The 25581-nt window shown below is 39.6% G+C and overlaps 1 protein-coding gene across 1 annotated transcript in view; it reads right to left on the minus strand.

The window, feature by feature from the left end:
• syne2b (spectrin repeat containing, nuclear envelope 2b) overlaps positions 1-25581 on the minus strand; it is a 139674-nt gene that overhangs the window by 31793 nt on the left and 82300 nt on the right. The window contains exons 84-110 of the mRNA XM_072365901.1: positions 25343-25477; positions 23749-23907; positions 22283-22477; positions 21431-21550; positions 21139-21339; positions 20864-21037; positions 20188-20319; positions 18353-18546; positions 17699-17837; positions 17218-17463; positions 15329-15481; positions 14962-15138; positions 14099-14254; positions 13769-13912; positions 13409-13579; positions 12314-12447; positions 12038-12242; positions 11326-11508; positions 10958-11062; positions 10040-10194; positions 8760-8907; positions 8581-8675; positions 7996-8227; positions 6693-6887; positions 5310-5435; positions 3768-3923; positions 2046-2204 (exon numbers count right to left, since the gene is read on the minus strand). Coding sequence (XP_072222002.1) covers positions 2046-2204; positions 3768-3923; positions 5310-5435; positions 6693-6887; positions 7996-8227; positions 8581-8675; positions 8760-8907; positions 10040-10194; positions 10958-11062; positions 11326-11508; positions 12038-12242; positions 12314-12447; positions 13409-13579; positions 13769-13912; positions 14099-14254; positions 14962-15138; positions 15329-15481; positions 17218-17463; positions 17699-17837; positions 18353-18546; positions 20188-20319; positions 20864-21037; positions 21139-21339; positions 21431-21550; positions 22283-22477; positions 23749-23907; positions 25343-25477 — 4389 coding nt within the window. The remainder of the gene's footprint in view (positions 1-2045; positions 2205-3767; positions 3924-5309; positions 5436-6692; positions 6888-7995; positions 8228-8580; positions 8676-8759; positions 8908-10039; positions 10195-10957; positions 11063-11325; positions 11509-12037; positions 12243-12313; positions 12448-13408; positions 13580-13768; positions 13913-14098; positions 14255-14961; positions 15139-15328; positions 15482-17217; positions 17464-17698; positions 17838-18352; positions 18547-20187; positions 20320-20863; positions 21038-21138; positions 21340-21430; positions 21551-22282; positions 22478-23748; positions 23908-25342; positions 25478-25581) is intronic.

Below are 25581 nucleotides of genomic sequence, written 5' to 3' on the forward strand. Positions count from 1 at the left end.
TACTAATCTTCTCCAATCCATTGCTCCTACTGTAACTGCAGCAGTCACGCATGTGATTAATGCTTCACTGACATCAGGCACATTCCCTACCACCTTCAAAAAAGCTCAGGTTACACCGCTGCTCAAGAAACCTTCCCTCCCTCCAACTCATGTGGAGAATTATCGGCCGGTCTCTCTCCTCCCGTTTCTGTCTAAAATCATTGAAAGGGCGGTCTTTAAGCAGGTCAACGATTACCTCTCTCATAACAACCTCCTTGACCCAAACCAATCTGGGTTTAAAAGTGGACACTCCACCGAGACGGCTCTGTTAGCTGTGACAGAAGCCTTAAAAGAAGCCAGAGCGACAGCTAAGTCCTCTGTACTTATCCTGCTCGACTTATTGGCTGCATTTGACACTGTCAACCACAGTATTCTTTTGTCCATGCTCTCAAGCATGGGCATCACAGGGAGAGCACACTCCTGGTTTGAATCGTACCTCGCTGGTCGGTCCTTCAAAGTATCCTGGCTTGGTCACACTTCTGCAGCGCACCACCTTGCCACAGGGGTCCCCCAAGGCTCAGTACTGGGACCTCTTCTCTTTGCCATATACACAAACTCACTGGGACAGATCATCCGATCACATGGCTTGTCATACCAATGTTATGCTGATGATACCCAGCTCTATCTGTCATTCCCACCTGATGACCACACGGTCTCAGCACGAATCTCAGACTGTCTCTCTGACATATCAGCATGGATAAAAGCCCATCATCTCCAACTTAACCTCCCAAAAACTGAACTGCTTGTCTTTCCAGCCAAACCAACCATACAACACAGCATCTGCATCCAAACCGAATCCCTATCTCTTGCTCCATCAAAGGTTGCTAGAAACTTGGGTGTCATGATTGATGACCAACTAACCTTCAAAGATCACGTTACCTCGGTTGCTCGTTCAATGCCGCTTTGCATTACTAAACATAAGAAAGATCAGACCATACCTGACCCAACATGCCACCCAGCTCCTGGTGCAGGCCATGGTCATCTCCCGCCTTGACTACTGCAACGCTCTCCTAACTGCTCTCCCAGCCTGTGCTGTGAAACCTCTGCAGATGATCCAGAACGCGGCAGCGCGTCTGGTCTTCAATCAGCCTAAAAGAGCACACGTCACCCCTCTGTTCATTGAACTCCACTGACTACCCTTAGCCGCCCGCATCAAATTCAAGTCACTGATGTTAGCCTACAAAGTGCTTAATGGAACGGCTCCCATCTACTTGAATGCTCTTGCAAAGGCTTATGTCACAACTCGGTCCCTCCGTTCGTCCCAGGATTGTCGTCTAGCAGTGCCTACACCACGCCTAAGACAATCCAAACTATTTTCATGTGTCGTCCCACGATGGTGGAATGACCTACCGAGCGCTACCAGAACAGGGGCGTCCCTGTCTATCTTCAAGAAGCTCTTGAAAACCCAGCTCTTCAGAGAGCATCTCCTATCCTAGCACTTACCTTGTACTTCCCTACCCCCTCTATCTCTGCACTTTATCTTTCTGCACTTCTTTCTATGCCTACACCCTATCTCTACTCTGTCACCTCTGACATAGTCAGACTAGTGGGTTCCTTCTATGTAGTTTATTGTTAGCTTTATATAGCTTGTTAAATCTTCATTTGTAAGTCGCTTTGGATAAAAGCGTCTGCTAAATACATAAACATAAACACATCTAATCTTCAAATTTGAAAATATTAAACTAAATACAGCTTCAACCGACTGTCTTGGTATTTGGTTTGCATGTTTTGTTCCTAGCAGCAATGACAAAAGATTCTGAATTTTCTAAAGTGCTAAAGTGTTTTCATTGTTGAAAGAACAAAAGAACAAAAGTGACCAAAACTCCAACCTCCTCGTTTGCCAACTTTCTCACACACTCTGAGGGTTAAGCTTCAATCATACTCAGCCATCTAAATATGAAAAGCAATATTAATTTACTTCATGCGAATATAACTGTTGGTAAAGTATCTATTAACAATACAATAGCAGTGTTGTATGTGAATGTGTCTTCGCTGCTGCCTCTGACCTTCTTCAGTTTTTCCACCATTTCTTCGATGTTGAGGTCGGAGTTGTGTGCCACCTTGTTCTCCATCTGTGTGAGCCACTCACACAGCTCCTTGTTCTTCTCATTAAAGATGATCCACGCGTTCAGACGGTCAGTAATCTCTTGTTTACGCAGAGACACCTGACACAGAATTAGAAGACAGAAATTAAATAGGCATTATTGCTTTAACATGCTTGATACTATTCTATTTGTCTAAGCTATGTCTTAATGTTATGGGCACAGATGCACCTGGGGCTCTCATCAACTCCATTGTAGAGTAAATGTCTAATTTTTTTGCCGGCTTATGTCAACATATTGACAATGCATTTTATAATATTCTGGTATACCAAACCACAATAGGCTCCCTTTCTATTCTCGGGTGCTTTAGAAAAGTTTTAAAACAATGGCTGGTAATGCATAACTGCTGCACAACAGAGTGCTGTACACAGGAACCTGCTTCAAAACACAGAGCACTGATGATGCACAAATTATCTCACTTTCAAAAAGGGGCAACAGTCATTCCATTACAAAAAGAAGCAACTGATACCGTCTACAGAGATTTTACAGTCTGTCCTAAAAAGTTGAAAGTCAATTTTGTCACTTTCTCCACTCCCAAATTCACTGCAAAACAACACTGTTCTTCCTGAAGCCCCTCTGCTCATTTCAACCTCTCTCTGCTTTCACCATCTGCTCTCCTATTCCCACCATGCCCCTTACCTTCCTCTGCACTATCCTTCAACCAGACCTGATGGCCTCTTTCAAGACTCACAAAGAGCAACTAAGTAAACTCCTGATTAACAGCTCAGACATTTGACAACGATTCATGCAAAACAGAAAAAGACACAATGAACTCTGAGTTGAGCTCTGAATGAAGTTTAAGACATAGAGCAGCACATACAGCAGACAGAGGCAGTGAGAAGTGATACAAACATGTCAGATGACTTTTAGATTCTCTTTTCAAACCAGCCTTTGATTAAATAATGAAAATTAAGTTTAGTCTTTAACCTTCAGAACCAGCTGCAACAGCCCTGCGTGTCTTTGTCCCGAAACAGTTTGAAGAGCTCAGTTGTGTCACCTGACCTGCTGACCTCCAACAACAGATTTTGATCACATGGCCAAAAAAGTTTGACGGTTTGTTCTCCCACTCTCTTTCACTAGACTCCCACTGTTCTCAAAGCATGATTGAAAAGCTACTTGTACGCAAAACTCACTCTGCAATCACTCTTCATTTTGTGCAACTACAGTGAGAGACTCAAAAAGTTGGGTTATGAAGTTTCTGTCTTTGCAGCTCTTTTACACTCCAGATCCATCTCTGTGCCAGTGATGTCTTGTAATGACTTTGCAGTGATTTAATTGCATTTGACCTAAGACAAATTATGTAAGAATCAAAAAGTCTATCAAAAAAAAAGAACTTGGTTGAACTTGTTTTTAGAATCACATGCAAAATGCACTTCAGTCAATAAAAAAAAGGACATTACAAACACGACAAGTCAATAGATACCAGTAGAAGGAAATCCAGCAAAATAGATATAAATGAATATTGATGCATAATAGTGTAAGGGATGAATAAATGACTGGCGAAATACAATACAGAATAGTGTGTAGGAAAAGTAGCTGTTTTCAGGCAAAAAAAGGGATATCTAGACAGGAAAAGGGTAGTCTCGGGAACTTGAAGGATGTTAGTTAGTGTTCCAGTACACTAACCTTAAAGCAGAGTTCCTCCCACTGGCAGTGCAGATGCTCCACCTGCTCCTGTAGCAGCAAGACATCGTCTGCGATGATGTACTGGGACAGATCCGTTTTCATGGTGCTCAGCTCTGTCAGGCTCTCAGCCCAGTCCTCCAGGGAATCCTCGTTCTCCTGCATACCATAACACACCGAGCACCACAACAAACTGTCAGGGACCCTCTTCCAAAGCAAGTTCCTACTGTCTCTCTGCACAGACCCTTTCTCTTTCTCTCTCTATTCTGTCACTCTTTTCTCTTTTTCTCCCCGCCCAGAGAGAGGATTAAGGGCCACAGGACGCAGGCCGGGCTGGGGGAGGGGTGATTGTTTAGGGGGAGGGAGTTCAGGAAGGGATGCGTGGAGGATAAAGGCTCTGATGGGTCAGTGAATGACTTGTGAATAAAACCCGTTTTAAACTTGACTTTGCCTACTTGGGACTCAAGTGGACTAGTTTTCTAAACAGATAAGAAACTAACTTAAACTGCCTAAAGACTGATAATCAGTAGTACCAGTAGTTCTTTGACTACTGATGATTAGAGGTCATCATTTTCACTTTTATCAGCATGTATCTTGATTATTAATCCTTTACCATCCACAAGCTACCACAGGTACCTATTTCTATGGACTTAAGGGTTCTGTGGGTTCTATGAATATAAACTTGTAACTTGTAATAGATGTGGAAAAATGGATCCACTTTCATAGCGACATGAGAAGTTGAGAAAATCAATATCACTCCAGGTTTGGCTTAGTGTACCATGACGACGAAAACAGAATTAGATGGCTTGTGCAGTTCTGTCAAAACAAAATCTGCCTACCAGCATTTGTAAAGTGCACAAACAAAAAGATTATGTCTTGTTAGCTTCATCCATATGAAACCAAACCAAAGTGTGAAGAGGAATTTCCAGGCGAGGAACAGGTAACAGCCTATAATTACTGAATGCAAATAATTGAAATATTGACAACCTACTTTATAGCTGTCAAATAGAACTGTTGAATAGTTACTTTGCAGGAGACCATGAATAAAATCAAAAACATTTCAAGACATTATTTGTAATGTTTCCACTTAAGTGGTTTTCATACATTTTGCTTTTGCATGGTAGCAGCTCTTTTCATATTCTCTTTTCTGGGTTTGTCTAGATTTTCTATCACCAATGTCATCACATTGTTTGCTGTAAACGTTTTCACACATCAGAAAACATTGCAACATCTGGTTGTATAGAATCTAAAAAGTATCTAATTTTAAAAAAAAAAAACAGTCCAAGTGTTTTCTCAAGAAAGAATAAGAAATTCTTATTCATATAAATGTAATTCTCAAAAATATATCTAATTAAAAGATATTTGAAAAAAGTAAGCATTTCACCCACTGGCAATTAAAGTACACATTATGAGCACTGCTGCCAGTAAAAAAAAAAAAAAAAAAAACTTGTGGAAGGGAGCCCTGTACATTAGAAATGCCTCTCAGTGTGTTCTGTATTGTGATTTGTTCATTTGCTTGTGTGACCAGCTGTTTGGAGAACATACCTTATTGAATTTCTCTGCACTCTGAAGGTCAGTATCACAATCTGGCATTGACTGGTTTAGCCGGGTCTTCATGTCTTTTAGCTGCAACATACTGTTTGCTAGTCCATTTCCACAGCGCTCCCAGTTCTAAGACACAAATTAAATAAACAAAAATCTTTTTAAAAAAACAATATACATCATGAAACCTTACAAAGTTGATTTGCCTTTAGAACAATTAGAAATCAATTAAACTTATTTGTTTTTTACTTTTTGAACATCTCTCCAACCAATAATTAGAGCAGATTGGATTAACGTGGCTGCTTGTCTACAGACCACAGAGACAGATGGAGGACGAACAATCTAGCTGAATTTACAGTCTGTGTGAAGAGGTGCTTTTCCAGGATGAATAAAAGAAACATAGACTTGCATATCATGTCAATCATGCTGCTGATTCAGGGCAGCAAATGAGAAACAGGCAGCTGATTTGTAGCAGGCTCTGAATCTCAGTCTTAGTACTTAGAATTGATGAAAAGAAAGGAAGTGGTGGAAGCTCGGTGTGGGTTGATCTGATAACCTAATCAAAATACCTTCACAACAAATGATTTACCACTAAATAGTTAGTGTGAACACTAACCACAGCCTGTAGACAACGTACTCCTCTGTAAAGAGTAAATACTTACAAATTACAGATTACAAACAGAGAAGTGGTTAAGTGTGTACAACCAAAGACGACCATTTTTACCTAGAAGTCCATACAGGCCTGATATAACTGCCTCAAGGGACATTAGTTTACCACTCACCCTGCCTGACATAATACCCAGGCAGATAAAGTTTCTTAAATGTGATTGATTCTGTAAATCAGGTGGAATTTAACCCATTTGTTTCACTGATTGAAGGCTACTGTTAGTTTCTTAAAACTAACAATCCAACAAAAATAAATATTCTACTTCTACATCTTCTTAAAAAAATTATCAACACAATTTTTATGGCTCTCAGTGACTTATTATGCTGCTTGTTTTGGCTGGAGAACAGGCACAAACTCAAATTATGTCCGAATAGGTTTAAATTTTAATGGTTGTAAAAACAGCAATATCTCTCTTTCAGCATCCATTCGATTATCAGTCCATTAGCCCATTAACGATTTCAAGCCAATTCTAAAATCAGGCCAAGTCAAGCTGACTTCCATTTACCCCCAGAAAAGGGGGGAAAAAGAAGAAGCAGTGAAGTTCAACAGTAACAGATGCAACACAAATCCAAGTTAAAACAGACTTTTTCAGAAGTTGTTACTTATTTCTAAACTGGATTTGCAGTGAGAACTATTTACAAACTGTTCCTGAATAAATCACCTTAGCTGCAACAAAACTGCAAACATGCATAAAACTTTGACTCAGTGTGAACAGTTACCTTGATGATGGCCTCAGTGAGATCCATCCTTCTGCCTAGCAGGCTGTAAAGGTTATCCCATTCCTCCTGCAGTGTTCCCAAATCCATCTGCAGCTGAGTCTGGGTCTCTTCATTGCCCATGGAGAACAGCTGTCGGCCTACCTCCAGAGTGTGGATGAAAGTGCTCTGATACCTCTGAAACAACAGCTCGGTGTGCTGTGGTGGAAGGTGGAGGAGAGAAAAACAATGAAAGAAGGGAGGAGAAAGACAGAAGAAAAAAAAATTGTATGATTGTTTGCCGTTTAAGTAATAGGTTGGATTAAGCACACTTGAATGGCTATTATGGGGAGCAGGTTTGAATATTTAGCAGTGAAATAGTTCCCTTTTGTATTTTTGTAATTAAATCAAGTCAGCCTCTTCTGTGCTGATAATAAAAGGCTTAAATGAGCCTTTAGAAAGACTAGAATAGAAAGATTTTTTCTAATCTAATGTTTCCTCCTATTTAAATACAATGAGCAATAACTGTTTGTTTAATGAGCTCACTGTCTGTGAAAGGTAAGGATAATCAGGCAAAACAATGGTTTTATACTATCTTTTTGTAACTCTGCAGAGGTTTTCCTGCCTATTTTCACAAGAACAGAGTTCTAAAAGTTGTGCCATTGCAAAAAAAGTGCTGTTGTTAAAAAGATGAAGTCCATAGATAATTTTTGGTTGGATGGAGACTGAACTTGGTAAGCCCACTTACCTCCTTATTAGTCATGTCATAGATGTGAAATAACACTTCCGTAACTTTAATGTACCATAATGCAAAATGGAGGCAGGATACAATTTGCAAAGCAAAATGTCATCATGTAAGGCTTGAATGAATGAAGAAATATTCCTTTTATATTTCTTGGGCACTTGTGACAGTTTTGATTCCACTTCAAAAGCATGCCAGGATTTTGGAGCCTTGAAAAAAAGCACCAATTTTACAACCTAAATGCCTTTATTGTGAAACTGCTAAGTTTTGTGCTGTGGACCAAAGCAGGTGTTACGTATTCCGTGACAAATGTAGTTCATATGTAGTCAAAATTCATTATTTCTGCATTTGTCAGTGTCTATAACACAGTAACATATATTACTCCGTCCTGGATGAGTAGTGTTGTTATCAATTTCAGTAAAACTCAGAACACTTACTATCAAATGGAATGAAACTTTGTAATTAAGCTTATTTTATGTCCCTGGGAAGTGACAAGCCAAATAACTATCCAGTGTTAACTGAAAATTCCTAGATTTCCTCATTCTGTAATTCACATTTCACTTGCACATTTTCAGTCTTTCTCACCTGGAGGTCCTGGAGGGAGCGTCGGAGTTGTTGCAAGCTGCAGCGAGTCGGCCCAGCGGGAGGAAGGAGGGTCTGTGTGTCTGATAGGAACCTCTGCAGCTTCCTCAGGCTGTGACTGTACAGATGCCAGTGCTTTAACAGCCCCTCCACCAAGGAGCGCCGCTGGTCAGTCCGCTGCACCGCCCCCTGCCAGTGCTCTCTGAGCTGTGCCAGTTTTAGGATGAAGTCACTTCTGGGTCATTTAAAACAATAATATATCAGTAAATGGCAAAATGGAATACAGATCATCAAATAATATTTAAACCTGTAGTATTTGAATGAGGTCATTCCCACCTCAACAAGGATTCTTAAGAAAGAGGGTTTAAACAGGATTTGAATCCAGGATAGCATACTATAAAAGTAGTTCTCTATGTATAGCCTATACAGCCTCAGATTATAAAAATTCATAGCACTTTAACTAATAGCAGATGTTAATTGTAATTATACTTTAGCTAAATAACAAAGAATGAAAGAGAACTGCACTGAAGTTCAAAACAAAAGTGCCTCTTTTCTATTAGGAGGCGCTTCAAAATGTAATCTTCTCACCGGTCCTCCACCTCTCCCTTCTGCAGCAGATGAAGCGATTCAGTGATGACCGAATGCAGAATCTGGTGACCAAGGGAAAGCTCTGCCTGAAAACGCTAAAAACCGAAACAGATCAAGATCGTGTTTAAGTGCTTGGTGTGATTTTCCAAAATTTGTCACTGATTAATCATGTGCGATACCTTGTGTGCACAGAGCTGCTGCCTGAGGCCAAAGTAAGAGCCAGCTACGTCCACAGCCAGACTGTCTTCCATCCTCTGCAGGAACGACATCCAGCTCTCACACTTCTGCTCAAACGTCTGCTGCCTCAATGCCTCTGTCTGCAGCTCACTGCAAACATAAAACTGGGAGTATCAAAACTCCATCGCATTTTATTTAATGTGGATTTGTTCTTAACCTTTTGACCTAAAATTACTATCAGAAGTGCATGCTAATAGCAGGATGTAACCAGTACCAGGCAAAGAAGGCCTTATAATTAAATGTGGCACTGGTTTAAAAAAAAAAAAAGTCCGCAATGACATGAATATAAGGTCAGATCCAAATCCAAAATATCTGTCCAAATCAGATGTGGCGACTTTGCGGATAATTTTGTAATTGATCCTGGAAGAGGATCGTCCAAACTTGTTAAATTAGGATGGCGTTTAAATTTTTGCATTAAAATGTTATACAATAAAAAATAAAGCATGCTTTAAATGTTAAATAAATTGTTTTTTTCAAATGACACTGTAAATTTGGGACATCACAATAGGATTACAAAAAATAATATATCAACTCCTCTTCAGAAGTGGCTTGACAAACATATATGTATCACATATTGGTACAAAAATTGGTCAATATTAGTTGGAACAATACTGGCATATTGGATATCACCAAAAATGTATCATCATACAGCGTGATCATCCTGAGCTGCGTGACACTAAAAACAACTGGCTTCGATAAACTGTCTGCAAGAGGCTAAATAAATGAATAAACAAAAACGCTTACGTTCTGTTTTATTGGTAACAAATATCTCAACTTAAATTAACAAAAACATTTGCTTTTTTGACCATAAAGTAACTATTTGAATTTTATGTAAATTGCTTGATTTCAAATACATAAAACAAAAGATCATAAAGCTCCAATTCAACTAAAAAAATGCACACTGAATTATCTTAAATTACATTATGGATTTTTGTGGGGTCAGATACATTTTCATTGAAAATCCTTGTTGACTAATTAATTGATAGAAGAGTAAAGGAGTAGAAAATGAACTATGACATTTTTATTGATTGGATAGTTAAAGCTCAGTATCTGGTGTCAAGATTTACTGTTTGGTGTTATTGCTAACTGAATAAGCCCAATTAGTAAGTGGAAATAATTTCAGTGGCACCATTTTCTGTATAATGAGATATCGGCCCTGTTACAGCATGCGCTCATTTGGTCAGTAGATCTCAGTTAAGTCTATAAGTGTCAACTGACTGACCTGCAGGCCTCCTCAGCTCTAGTGGAGGTGTTGGCCCAGCAGTGGTTGAGGCGTTGCAGGCGGCGTGCGGCAGCGTCACCAAGAGTCAGGCCACAGCTCAGCACATTCAGCACATCCAGGTCAGCAGACAGGCAGCTCAGCTCCAGGAGGTTAGACTGGAAACATATGGTGGCATCAAAGATTAAACAACAGTCTGGACGACTACACACATGACATCACAGCAGAAGACATAAAGGTTACGTTCTCAAGTCTGTCGTGTGTTTTTCTGTACTTATTTCATTCTCTTTTACTCTGAGTTACTCCTCTACTTCATATTTCTTTTTCCACTTTTGTCACAAGTGTGAAGTGGAGACAATAAAGCTCATCTTATCTTAAATCTTATTTTAAAGTCAGATTTCTGTTTGCAAAGTGTCTGCATGTGTTGAACACTGGAAACAGATGTTACAAAAGCAATATCACCTAAATTTTCCAATTTAATCTTTTACACTAAAATCTTCATCATTAAACTACTTTACAGAATTGAATGAACTATTCAAGGTTGACGAAACAATCTGTATCTGCATAAGAAATCTGTATAATGTCAAAGCTCCAGAATTGCATGGACCTTGTGGTAGGATTGTTTTAAGAACTTCACAAGGATTTTTTACTTAGTACTTCAATACAAAAAAAATGTATTAATACAAAATAATCAGACACAGGAGTTACTTAAATGACAAAAAAGATAAAACGTCATCTTTACACAAACAACATTCATCTGCTCCTAACACTGTTTCCAATTTTCCACTTAAACTAAATTTAACACAATAAAAATACAGCGCATAGGAATTTGAGAATATCCTGTTCTGTTGATTCATCTGGATAAAAAAACAAGACAGAAGATGCAGCGCTACAGCCATTTATAAACTTATATGGCCTTACCTGGTCTGTCTGAGCCACATTCTCCAGACGCTGTTGCCAAACCTCCAGATTCCTCTCCAGTGACTCCAGGACATTTTCAAACTCCTGCAGCTGCTTAAGCTCCTCCTACACACAAACACGACACATGACACAAGGCCATGCGTCTCTAATTATAGATCACTGTGACATTTAGTGCACTCTGGAGGCAGATTAAAAATATGACCAGACTACAGTTTACCTGAGAAAGCAAGCTCTGTATTCAAGTAAGCATCTTCAAACATCCTCTTAAAGTCTAATATGTTCTGTAAGTTACAGTGATATAAAAGAAATCCAGTCTGACTTCCCAAAATTCCATTAACCAAGTCATTCATTTATTCATGAAGTTGTACCTGCAGCTGACTCAGCCTCCCTGAGAGCTGCTGACTGAGCTGCAAGACACCACGTGACAACAAGCGGCTCTCTGATTGGACCAAACTGGCAGCTGAAGTTTCCAGGTGGCTAATCAAGTCTTTGGAGGCTTCCAGCAGATCTTCCAGGTCAGACTGCAAAGTGTTGGTTCTATTTAAGAGACTCTGGAACAGACAGGGACCAATAGATGTTTAGTGACTTGTGATGCTGTTCAGCAGCTGGAAGGACCCGCAGAGGAAAAACTTTATCAATGGAAATGAATTAACACAACAGCAGATAATCAGGCACTGAATTCATATACATAACTCTTTTTTCCTTAGATGATCACAAAACAAAATGAAATGCGATAAGACTCCTCCAGTGAACCGCCTTGTTTCTCTTTACAAGAGAAAGTGCTTTTTTTTACCCATTAAGATTTTATTTGAAAGATTAGTTGTCAACAACCAGTGATATAAGGCAGTGAATATGGAATAAAAATAAATAAAAAGCAGAAAGTAACATGCAAGATACCAAAAGTGTCAAACCAGAACTGAGCCAGGCCACAGAATATCTCTGTCTAACTCACAGACAGGACATTCCATGTGACAAATTTAAACCTCCAAAACATGAAAATGTAATAGCTGAATTAAGAAAAAAAGATTTTAAAGACACTGTTTTCAGTTAAACTATTATTATGTCTGTTTATTGCCTCACCTGGACATTGTGTATCTTGGCATTGACCCAGTCCACAGTGTTGTCTTGTCCAGGTGTAACGCTCAGCTCTAATGAGATGTCTCTCTGAAGTGTTTGCAGTTGCTTTGAGAAAGACCCAGCTAGCTCCGCGTAAACATCCCAGACCAACAGGATATCCTGACTCTTCTGGAGCTGATGGCCCAAAGCTCCTACCACCTCAGTCCAGCTAGAAGACAGAGAATTACTGTCTGATAATCTCAGTTAGTGTATATGCCTGTATGCTGGTGTGAGCCTCACCTATCTTTCTGTCGGCCCAGCCGCTCGGTTAGGATGGCGGCAGCAGTAGGGCTGATGATTCCCTTCAGAGAGAGGGTGGTTTGACTCAGTTCATCCCACTCTGCCACAGATGGTTGAGTTTCCTCAAGAAGAAGCTGCAAACCGTACATAAAAAAATCTACTGTCATCAAAGGTGTAAAATCCACTCAAGACTCAAATATGAATAAAGATATTTTGTGCACTTTGGAATCAGCAACTTTACTGTAGAGCACTATAAATATACATATATATTTTTTACACACATCCATCCATCCATTTGTGATGCTGATCCATGACCAGGTCACATAGGTAACAATATGAGCAGAGATTCATATCTCCCGAGCCATATCCACCATTTCCCCTGAGAGACAGTCCTGGGCTTGCCCCAAGGTCTGTTACCAGTAAAGAGAAACAGCAACTCTACTCTGAGCCAATCCAGTGTGGCTGAGCGCCTCGCCCTATCCCTAAGGATGAGCCCAGACACCTTTCATAGAAAGTTTATGTTTAGTTCAGTTGTTTGTGCTCATGATCGTAGGCTGGAACATTAATCAACAGCAGATCTTTTGGCTCAGTTGTCTCTTCATACAGACACAACAGACGGTGAAGTGTCAGCAACACTGCAGACACTGTCCCAATCTGCCTGTCAACCTCCTGCTCAGTTCTACCTCCACTTGCACTGGTGGTCTTCACTCAATGTAGCCAACAGGACCACATCATTTACAAAAAGCAAAGGAAATAACAACCCTTTATCCCTTAGCTACACATAGAAATTCTGTCCATAAAGGTTAAGAGCAGATTCGGTTACAAAGCACAGCCCATGTAGATTCAAAACCCTGAATGAGTCTGATTTACTAGCGTTAATCTGAACCCAGCTTTCAGTTTGGTTGTACTGGGACCCAGTGTCCCAAAACAAAGGGGTCCCATACTCCCATACTATAAGAGCACCTCCTAAAGTACACTACAATGGAAATGGTCATAATCCTTTTCCAAGTCCCCAACTATTATCAATTATATCTAACACAGACAAATTGTAACATTTCCAACAATACAATAAAACTCCTGAACAAGCATTGATACCTGAAGCTTTTTATGAAAATTTCTGTGTGCCTGCAGGGAGAGCTGAGGACTGCAGTAATAATCCAGAGTCTGTGATGTTCTGATGGTTTTTAGCATCATGTGATTATGTTTCTTCTCCATGCTGCTCCACAGTTGCTGAGCCTGAATCAGTCTCTTCTTCACTGATTCATTCTGTAAAAGACAAAACGACGATACAGTAAGAGGCAAAAAGACCAGTCATGATCTTTGATCAAGAGCTCCAGTAAACAGTTTGCAAGACAAATACACCCAGCTTTTCAAGTTCAAAACCAAACAGGGCAATAGAACAACCACATTTCATGCTTTTTATGACATTCAACTGAAACATTTTTCATTACTTACGTGATTTGTTAGAGCTCCACAGGCCTGGATCGATTTATCTGTCTGAGAGATATAATTGCACCTGCTCTTTTCTCTTTTGCCACAAATTTTGTCTCTCAACTCCCAGAGAACTGCACACCTCTGCTCAATCTTTTCCTCAAGGTCCTGATACAACAGAAACAGATTTACCTCCATTGTCACAGGACTTTAAAAGTATTAGGAGCTTTTTGCAGGTGTTCGCTAAACCCCCTAAGGAATATGATTCTTCACAGCCAAAATATCAAACCTGAGGTGCCAGATTTTGTCATTACCAAGAGATGGACAGATGTTCTCACAGATGTGATATCTGACCTGGCACAAGCTGATGCTGTTTTGTAGTTCTGTCTGACTGCTAGGTGTCTGAACTGAGTCGATCCAGAGGCTCTGATCTGTGATCCAGCTGTTGATCTGCTGCAGTCGGGCATCTAGCTCCGCTCTGTCCCTCAGCTCCTGATCCACCTCTTGAATCTGAATGTCACACGAAACATCATCAGATTACATATTGCTATCTTGATGATCACCAGAGAAAAATGTCAAACTTGGTTATTAATGAACCAAAATCTTACTAAATAAAGAATTATTATAGTCTTTTAAATATTAGTGAAATAGAACACTAAAATAGGTACATCTTAGAAATAAAAAAATCATTTATGAAATTAAATGTTTTCTGAATAAGTGATTTCCTTTGTTGGTCAATGTAAAAACAAAAATTGTTAGTCTATAAAAAAAAACTTACTGCAGGCAAAAAAGATTGACGTTTTGACCTTTTGATTTTGTACAATTGTCGATCCATCCACTGTCTCAGTATTTTTTATTCCATATTTTTTTACCATAATTTTCATGCAGTTAAATCAGTTAATTTTTTAGATGAAACATGACTATCATAATATATTCATGTGAAATCAAGACTTTATTAAGCAGGTTATTTCACGTATGACAATTTTAAATGAATCTCTTTAAATATTTGACAGCATAACCCGTTTTAACATATTCTATGTTTACATTACGTTCACACAAGATTAGAAATAACTTCTTTTTTTTACCCTTTTTTTAAAAATAAATGTCCCACATTGGGGTTTTTTGTTTTATAATTTCTGAATTTGACATTTCCACAACCAGATCTTAAGAAATTAATTATTTGTGTTTTTGTGCATTAAATAAACCAAAGACGTTACCTGAGCATCAAGATTTTTCTGCAAATATAGCCACTGATCATTGAGACGACCTTCTTCCTCTGCATACTGGTTGTACTCATAGCGCCCTCTCTGGTCATCATCAGTACTGCATGTCTGTAATGGCTGGTTCACATAATCCAGTGTGGCCTGATGGGTGGATTTCTCTATCTGACACTCCTTGGAAAAAATAACGGAAAGCATGAAGCACATAAAAAATACAATATATACATGTAAACTGATAAACAAACTTCTGCCAGTATCTCAACTTTGTGCTTCTGTGCTCTAAAAATACTCCATCACCCATTGAAAATACTCTAATCAGTACATTTAATCAGAATATTTGTTTAGCTTTCAGCTCCTTTTTCACCTTGCAGTATTTTAGGACCCTGGTCAGAACAGTGTTGGTGCAGAAGTTTTGGTTGATGCTGCTACGATGTTCCTCAAGCTGGGTCTCAGCCTCACCAAGCCAGGCCTGCAGCTCCAGCAGTGCCACCTGCTGCGTAAACCCCTCCATCCATGTCTGAGGAGAATGAGGGTATGCCATGAGCATTCATGTTATCTTAGGATCACATAAATGTTACTTGCATAAATGCTGTTTTATACTGTATTTTAAGATGTGCATATGTGAGTTTGTCTTAAAAATTATGTAAGGTGAAAAATACATTAAGGGAGTAAGGGAAATATAAGTAGACAAAAATGTACTAAACGTGAGGTGTGACAACAAGGAAGAAAAAATATGTGAAGAAAGAGGAAAGGGAGAGATAAAAAGAAAGGAAACTGGGAGGACAGGACAGAAAGGTAGTGACAGAATAGTACATTGGAGCAGTAGATTAAAATAGAGAGAAGCAAAAAGAAAAAAACAAGTAGAAAATAAAAGACCCAGAGAAAAACATAGGTGGATGGAGGGGAGACGGTTTCACGTCAATAAGTGAGAAGAGTCCTCAGGATGGCATTGTGCAGCACAGTGGGGAAACTAATGGGAGGCAGGAGGACTGCGACATGATTTCTGAAATACCAAACTGTATTCAGGAAAAGCCAGTAAAGGCTGGTTTTTGGTGCCTTTTTTATGTTTAGGTACATGTGGAGAAAAATACTCTATTACCTTGGTCAGTGGAAATGATCCAAAATAGACATTAATGATTATATTTTTTTTCCACCAACTATCTCAACTTAACATATGTGCGTATATTTTTCTTTGAATATATTCATATCTACACATAGCGAGAGAGCTGGCATAGTAACCGGACCAAAGGAAGAGACGGAAGCCACTGATATCAAGACAAGAAAGGTCCTCACAGTGCACAAAAGTTTCCCCCTAAATCCAGCACCCTGAGAGTACACTAAGAGGAAGGAGAGAGGCTGGGGACTAGTGAGTGTCAGAGCCTCTATCCAGGGTGAAACAACATCCTATCTATTCTCCTGGGTTCAGCTTCTCTGGGTTGCCAATGCAAGCTCTGATAGCAGGCTAACCTAAGTGTTGCCTTGATTATGGCCTCTAACCTTCTTATTCATGGGGGATCTGTAGGATCACTGCAGCCACGGTGTACATCAGTGTACATCTGGTGGATTATGAATTAATGCAATACAATGAACTAGACTCTAATTGGCTTGAATTGGACTGTATCATTGAAGTGCCTTGAGATGACATTTGTTGTGATTTTTAACGCCATATAAATAAATTTAATTTAATTGAATCATCTTACTGGTCTCTGTGATGGCCCCAGTAGGTGTAGTATATAGTGCTGCATTAAGGTTATGAGGGCTTTCTAATGGGGCCGGGTAACCATTCGCAGGTGGTGGGGATGATGTATCCTCCCTGACCCTTTGTTTTCTGTGTTCGAACATTAGAACACTGGGTAAGAAGTTGTTTCTTAGTTTAGATGTTGGCTGTCAAAGTATCCATTGGTCCCACATCCTCTGCATATATCCCTTCTCACAAGGATTGCTGGAATGGTTGCATTCCAACAATGTGAGATTCTTCATTCTCTTGCTATCAATATGTCCCCCAACACCTAACACGGAGCTTGCTCATATTAGTATCAAGGCTTACTCATAACAGTTTTTCAAATGCCAGTTTGGACCTGTATTTCAATATTGGTGTCCTTGATCTTCATTAATTAAACTCTACTTAATTCAGAGCATACTGTATGGTACAAAATGAAGCCACTGCTTCACATTGTTTCGGGCCTTTCAGGAAGATGTGATGGTTTCTATTTACCTTATGAAACATACAAACTACATAAGGAATCTTCTCACCTTATGCAGTGCTTGTTGGGTGACAGACATGTCAGCTTGCAGACTGGACCAGTCCAACTCTATCTGTTTGAGCTGACTGTTGAAGGACCCGAGATCTGAGTCTGAAGTTTGGGACAGAGTAGTCACTTGATCTTCATTGTGTCCATTTGAGTCTCCTTCTTCATCTCTTAGTTTGACCAGCTGGGTTGCAGTGCCAATCACTGTCAGCTTCAACTCAGATTTGGCCTCCAACTCTTTAGTCAAAGCCTAAAATGTAACAGTTTTGTTATATGCAGTTTCACAAACACAAAATACAACTGATCGTTTGGGTCGAACAAGGTTGCTAAAAACATAATTAGTTCAGAGATGAACAGGTTTAGAATCTGAATGTATAGTCTTCTGTTCTGTACTACATTTTCAAATTCTCAATCATTTTAGAAATGTACTGCTATAAATCGAGTTTGTTTCTGATAATAAGAGAGTGTCACCAAACTGTACTCACCACAGACTGGAGGAAGAGGTCATGCCTTTGTTTAACATCCATTGGCTCCCCAGCTGAGACAGTTATCCAACTCCATTTGTCAGCTGACTCTCTTGCCCTGGTCATCCAGTCGGCCAGTGCAGCGGAGTCCCGCAGAAACCTGACAGTTGATCGGAAGTTACTTATTCAAAAAAGTGACCTGAGCATTTTCCAGAATACAGTGGTATCATATCAGATTATTTCTTTTTTTTTTTTTTAAATGAAGTAGACTCAAGTTTTATTTGTCAAATTTTACAATCCCTGTTGTGTGTTTTGAACACATGATCAACCATCCTTGGACAAGATCAAATTCTTATCCATTAATCTATCCATTCTTTAGATCTATTTTATCCTGTTAAGGATCACAAGATACCAGAGCACGACAATACAATACACAACCGAACACACAGGAAAGGACGAAACCTGAACACAAAGCTAACACAGACAGGGAACAGAGATTGGATGGATGGAAGGGTGACAGATAAAGGATTTTATTTCTGCGTCGAAAAGAAAAAGAAAAAACTTGTTGCAAAAGTATGAATTTTAGAAATATTTCATATTGTCATGGTGGACAGCATTTTTATCATCAACATTTTCTCACTTAGAAGAGAGAAATTTCTCTTTCTCAACTCTCACCTGCTCCTCAGTTTTCTCCTTCTGTCAAAGCTGGTGCTTTCATGTTCAAGTCTCTTGTGTAAAGTTTTCCAACGTGCCTCCAGTTTCAGTGTGGACACACCCACTGCACTACAACCCAGCCTCTGCAGTCGTCGCCCTGACTCGAGCATCTGACTGAACCGCGCCCTGTTGTCCTCCAAAATGCAGTGCAGTTCCTGTCAAACGAATACAGTTTCATGTCACTGCACTAAACACACAAACCTACAGAAGTAATTCTTTCACTGCCACACGAGCAAAATCATACAGAAATGTTCACAGACAACACTGTCATCTTGCAAAAAAATCTATATGCTCCAAACTCAGAGGAGCTGTAGCCATTTCATACTCAGCTTATCAGTTTAGCTCAGTCACACTTTTGCAAGATCCTTACACTTTACACTGTTGCAGTGCCAAAATGATTGCTGGGAGCAGCAAAAAATACCACAGTACTTTGCTGGAGTTTTTATGATAACAGTTTATTTGTTTATTTTCATTTGATGCAAGTTCACAAAGAGCACCAGAATGGATTGGATCGGATCTTAAAGATCTCATTGTTTGATATTTTCCCAACAGAGCACTTTGCTCCCAACCTGCAGGTTTACTTGTTGTTCCCAGAGTTTCTAAAAGTAGAATGGGAGGCAGAGCCTTCAGTTATCAGGCCTCTCTCTTGTGGAACCAGCTGCCAGTAAATGTCCGGGAAGCAGACACCCTTTTTGATAAAGCTTATAGTTAGGGATGGCTCAGTTGACCCTGAAACATCCCATAGTTAAGCTGATATAGACCTAGCCAGCTGGGGGGCCTCTTATGTCACACCTTTCCTCACTTTGCTCTCTTTATCCCGTTTAATTCTGTACATTTGGCATTATTCTTGTCATTAACTTGTGCGTTCCCTGTGTCAGCAGGTATCATTTGAATGGTGTTACAAAGTTTGTTGTCCCCTCTTTTCTGTCCTCTCAAGCCCCAGCTGGTCGAGGCGGATGGCCACCCTTCCAGAGTCTGGTTCTGTCAGAGGTTTCTTCCTGTTAAAAGGGAGCGTTTCTCTCCACAGTCGCCTCAGGCACGCTCAGGACGGGAGATCGGACTGAAGAGAAGTTTTGGTTTCCTTAGCTCATCACTTATATTAATCTCTCCTTTCATGGAACAGTGTTGTCATTTGGAATGTGTTTGTTTTGTTTAATTTAGTTTGAAAAACAGTTAAAAATAAAGTCACGCTGTTTTTTTTTTTTTTTTAATCACCTTCAGATTTGATTACAGCACGCATTTACCAGGGTATCAGTTCTGCAAGTTTTTTGCAATAATTTTTTACCAAGATCTTGTCTTGATGATGGTAGAGTCGGATCGCTGTGTAAAGTCTTCTCAAAGACATCTTAAAGACTCTAAGCGGAGTTAGGGTCTAGACTCTGTGGTGACCAATCCATGTGTGAAAATTATGTCTAATGCTTGAAGATGACAATTAAGTATTATCCTTCCACTTTGTTGACCACTGAATGCTCTGCAACACCTTCTGTTTTTCATTTTTAAAGACACACGTGTCCAATTCCCGAGCACAACAACAGGAAATATAAAACAAAATTGATTTTAGCCTTGAAGGCCTCTGCTCCACTACTAACCCATGTGAAAGCCAAGGAACATCGTGTACCCCCACAAAAAGCATCCTATTTGCCTGTATTTAATTGAGCCAATTAGGTTTCAAGTGCAATGTACGAAGCTCGGCATGGAGAGTGTGCCTAATATACTTCAACTGTGTAGAATAGAACATTGCAAAATGCTCTCTATCCTCTGGTCGGCTGCCTGTTGGTAAATTAGATCAAAATTACCTTGTATACAGAGATGTTCTTTGATATCTGCTCATCAGTGTCAACCCTCTGCTGCATGTTGGGAAATGCAGTCTCAATGCTTTTCAGCTGGGAATCTGACCAGATGCTGTCCTCCTCCCACTGTGACCACATCTGAGGAACACAAAGATATTATGACACACATGTAATTGTTGTTAGATGCAGTGCTGACTGTTTTTGTCAATCTTGACGGGTTCATGTATATTCACGTGATATATAGTTTAATTTAACCTCAAGAATAGAGGGATGACCTTTGGTGGATTTATCTTCAATGATAGCCCAGTCCAAGTTTCAACTAATCTATACCAAAAACTCTTGTTTGTGACAAACAATTTTACACTTTTAAACATCACATACAGCATTGATTGAAATTTTGTGGGTGTTCATGCATTGCTCAATATAAAGGTGAGAGGTTATGTTGCAATGCCAGACAAATCAGTCAGCCTGGTGGAGTGGACAGAAAAGTCCAAAGTTCTGGACCAACAAAGAGCTTCAACAAAATGTTATCAGCTGGTTGAACAACATCTGCAATGTGTCATTTTTGTCAGTCGATGGGTTTTAATATAACCTCTCCAAATCAAACACTTTATTGCTGCGTTATTCGTTTGCTACTTTTATCAGTGCTACCATTGCTGGTAATCTGAAAAGCATGTCCAACCTGCAATGTTTCCTGCATCCTGATCCCTTTCTCCAATCCGTGCCGCTGCAGTTGGTCCACCTCATCCTGCAGGCTCATTAATACATCCTCCCATCTCTGACGGGCAGTGTCTGGGACTGTGTTGGTTAGGTACTGCAGGATGTGAATATGATGGCCCAAGAACTGGAAGAACGTCTGACAGACAAAAAATGCATTCAAATGTTGAAAGTCATATTTCTAAAAATATATATATTTATCTATTTATGTGTCTATTTATTTAAGTCCTTGACACTGACCGTATGACCGCTTAGCCGCTGCTGGAGCTGAGCCTTGCTGTGGAGTTCCATGTCAGGCTGCTTAGCGAGGCGTTCAGAGCCCAGACTGAGCAGCTCCTCCAGGCTGTGAACCAGCTGCTCAAACTGCTGCTGCAAGTCCACTCTGCTCTTCAGTTCCCCACAGTGGGAATGAACGCCACCCAGCACAATGTCCAGCTCCCCCTGCACATTGGAAGAACAAACAGAAGATTTCAACTTGCTTGTGGCATGTATCTCATTATTTATAAAAAAAGATAAAGACAACATAGAGTACCTGCAGTTGTGTGGCTTTGTGGATAAGAAAGGCGGGCAGGTTGTGTTGGTTAGCCTCCTCCAGCAGGGATATTACTGGCTCAACATGCTGCTGCAGAGACTCCTGCATCTGAACACCAGCCTGGAACGCAAATACACAGTTCATATGAGAACTTTATGATGGTTTAACAGATTCTGTTCAATGACTTGTGAGTACATTAACTTCTCTTTGCTTGTGGCTGCTCCTCAAGTTTCCAAGTTATTTGTGTCTCACTTTGTAACACCTAAAGGTACATTTTGTACACCCTCATTTACTGCCGATCAAACGAGACACAACCGGTAAATCTTATTTAGTAGCGTGTTGGGACTTATATTATCAAACATTTCACCTACAAAAATATACATGTAGAGAATAAGTGCAGTATATAGCATGAACATACATGAAACACATAATACAATACAAAAAAACAATTTCACAAATACATCAAAAACACAAACATTCCAGTCATTCAGATGAAGTGTTTATACACTTTTATACAGTACCTGTAGTTGTTCAGTTAGACTGAGCACTCCTTTGAATTCACTAATTCACTAGGTGGACAGGTTAGAGGGGAAGTGTGCGTGCAACTCTTTAAGGTTTCTCTGTTAGATTAACAAAATTGTTTGTGTGATCTTTGGCATTAAAAAAACAATCCTATTCGTACAAAACAGGAAAAGTCTATGATTGTGTTTAGAGAAAGCTTGTTGCTGTGTAAATTATGCAGTGACAGACAGTAGCAGAGTCCATATAGATAGCAAAACAAACACAAAGCTTGTTCTTGTTTCCAGTCGTGAGGTAAACCAGATTTAGTAATATAGAGTTTAAAATCCTGACCTGTTTCTCTGCTGTGGCCTCGTGCAGATTTTGGAGCTCCGTCTCTCTGCTGCTCAGTGCAGCCTGGACCACAGGAAGGACTCTGCACAGATCATCTACACACTGCTGAACACACTCTAAGCCCAGGAGATGGCTGATCTTTGACCCCTGAGAGACCAACTCACTGTCTAGAGTGACCAGTTCTGCAGATAGACTCTGAAAAGTTATTAAAACGGGCTGTTTAGTGTGAATTGTGAAGCATCAACAGCTTTAAACATAATTGGTGAAATTTTCCGCAAGTAACAATTTTCTTTTTTAAATGAAAAAAAATCTTCTTTTTTGTTGTTTTGCTTTTTGGGCAGAGAAGAAGACCATTCAAATGTGTGTGTTAACTGTCTCCTTAAAAAAATTAGAGTACAAGTACCCTTTTATGGTAAGAGGCTGCTGTTTCTTGATAAATCATAGTACTTCATATTGTCAGGGAGCTAAATGGACTACTTTTTCTGATTTTTCTTATTTTCTACTGTCTCTTATCGCATTTTGGGATTACAAATTTTGGGAAAGTCTGCCAATCTCTTTTAAGATGGAGAAACCTGATTGTTGCAGAAATTTTAATATCATGCTTGTCAACATGTTTATCTACACAGAGATACTACAGAGTATTTCTGTGTGTGTGTTTTTTTTTAATGAACAAGCATAGTTTTCCTTTCAAGTCATTAGAAAATGTTTGCCAATGAAATGGTATCCATACTGAATGCAAAAATGAACAAATGAAAAATACTGCACCTAACAACTGCAGAGGTGCCCTTTCGCTGTCTAAAAACTCAAAAACTATTTTGCATATGAATATCAACAAACTCAAATTATAGAATGGCGTCAGCTAAAGAATGTGGGACATTATGCAAGGGATTATCATCGAAATCATTGAACATCATCGAAAAGGACTGGACCTCATTAGATTCATATCAGACAGCAAAGATAAATAGAATGACTTTTTTAATGACAATGGAAACCGCCTCTAAAAATAATAATTGAGAATAAAAACTTAGTGACCAACTCATTGGTCTGATTGTAGATTTAACCCTAATGGTTTCCACCTGTTTTGCACTCCCTTGTGTGTGTGTGTGTGTGTGTATACTATATGTATATATAGTTTGTTGCCATTTGTCTTGTGCCAGTTCCTCTTTTCTTATTTAGTCAAATAACATATGCCAGCCCATGCCACGGTTAATCTCGAATCAGATTTTGTATTCTTTGTTAAGGAGCTTTGTTTATTTCCATAGTCTTGTCTCATGTTATTTTGATACTTTGTCTTCCTCAAAGGAGTGATTTTCTGTTTATACTTTATCATTAAAGATTGTTTATTTGTACTTTTTCCTCCAAGTTGTGCATTTGGGTTCAAGTCCAAGTTTGGTTGTGATGGTATAATAATTTAATGATTTAATGTATTCGTGTTATTCTAATTAAAATAGATGAAGTCCTCCCACCTGCATATGCAGAAGTTTCAGCTGAGTGTCCTCTTCATGGGTTCTCTCAGCAGGTGAGAGCAGCAGATTGTTGATGGAGGACAGGCACTGGGATACTCCGTGCAACACATTGAACAAACCCTCATAAAGCACCCGATGGGAGCCCTGGACAGGAGAGGCCTGGCCAAGAAAGTTCAGTCAAACTATTAGCAAAAGGTGCAATGTTTGGAATGTAAAATGAAATAAATCACAAATGTGCTTCAAGTGTTACATTTTTTAGATGGAAAAGTCTACTGCTGCCTTTTCTGTTTTTCTTTTTCTAACTTATTAAGGACACCACAACATGAATGAGGAGGAGGCAAAACACCTCTTCGGCCCACATATTCTGGTCATTTTTCATGCTTGTTTTCTTTTCTTTGTAAAGTGTGATGTCTAACTCTGCATCTTGTTTGTCAAACAAGCAAAACAAAAAAACTTGATAGAATCTGAGCACTTTTAAGTTCAATCTAAACATACGAGATTCAGTTGTCAACACCCTGGGTAAGTGGCTGGTCTGTTGTTGTTTTCACCTTATGGGTCTGTGCACATGTGTGTTGTCATGGTGAAACGTGGTCCCAGAGACATCCGGATCTAACACAAAGGCGCATCACTTTGAGTACTTTAGCAGTTGTTTAGGCCAGTCAGTCTGAGCAAAGAAATTTTTCAACATCACAGTTTTAAAAGATACAGTCACGGAATCTGTACGGGTCTGTAGCAGATCACATGTCAAACTTCAACATGTTGATGGGAGTCGTTTCTGGTGTGATCCCACTGCAGGCTGGTTTCTTGTCTATGCCTGTCTAAACAAGAAACACAGCTCTCCTTTTTAAGATTATTTCTGCAGCACAGCTTATTTACTCTGTGATGTGCTCTGTGATGGTTGACTGTCTTCACATGGAGTTTGCTACTGCTTGTTTTGTGCTACATGGCAGGATATTTATCAGATGTTGATGACGTGGACGACGATTTTGGGTACGATGGACGTTGTTACCGTTTTCAGACAGAGTATACGGATGAGGAGCTCCTGGAAAGGAGGATGCAGTGGGATGATGTCATCCCACTAGAGGCGTGTGTAGAAAGCCACCGATAAGCCCCCGATAGCCCCCAATAACAACAATACGGCAGCTTTGAACTAACAGTGCAATAGTACGCGTTCATTCATTCATTTAACTTAAAGTATTGGTGAAATAAAGACAGATAATGCCTTATTTAGAGGCTGTATTGTCAATGCCCCGATCAAAAAGTCCAAAACTGTCTTTCAGAGTTCATCAAGTATTTGCATATCATGCTGTGAATGTATCCAGCACAGGAACTATGGAGGCTGCAAGTGACTATTCAAACTACAGAACTCGAAAGAGAAGTAACTGATCATTGTGATTTCATGTGTGGAATGATTGTGATTTCATGTGTGGCACAAACAATGCCTATTGTGAATTGCATAAGAAATTGCATTTGAAAAACTGAACATCCCTTTGGCTTCATGTGTGGTTTCTGGCCTTGAAAAGAAAACCAACAGCCCTCCACATTTCACAACTTGTGTATTCTCTGATAAACAGCCCTGATAACGGCTCCTCACCTGATTCAGAAGCTCTGCAGATGTGTGGCCCAGCTCTCTAAGATAGCTGATGTAGGTCTGAAACTCTTTCAGGTTTTTTGTGCCAATAATACATCCTGCTGTTCCATCACTACCCTTCACAGATGAGTCTGTCACCTTCAAACAGGGAGAGAGAGCATAACTTACACAGAGAGAGAGAAAAATATCACAAGGAAAGTCAAAGACACACACGAGTCTAATCAGACCCTGCAGGAGTTCCC

The sequence above is a fragment of the Leuresthes tenuis genome, unplaced genomic scaffold (assembly GCF_036924035.1).
Source record: "Leuresthes tenuis unplaced genomic scaffold, fLeuTen1.0.hap1 SCAF_15, whole genome shotgun sequence".
In the NCBI taxonomy this organism is placed as follows: Eukaryota; Metazoa; Chordata; class Actinopteri; order Atheriniformes; family Atherinopsidae; genus Leuresthes; species Leuresthes tenuis.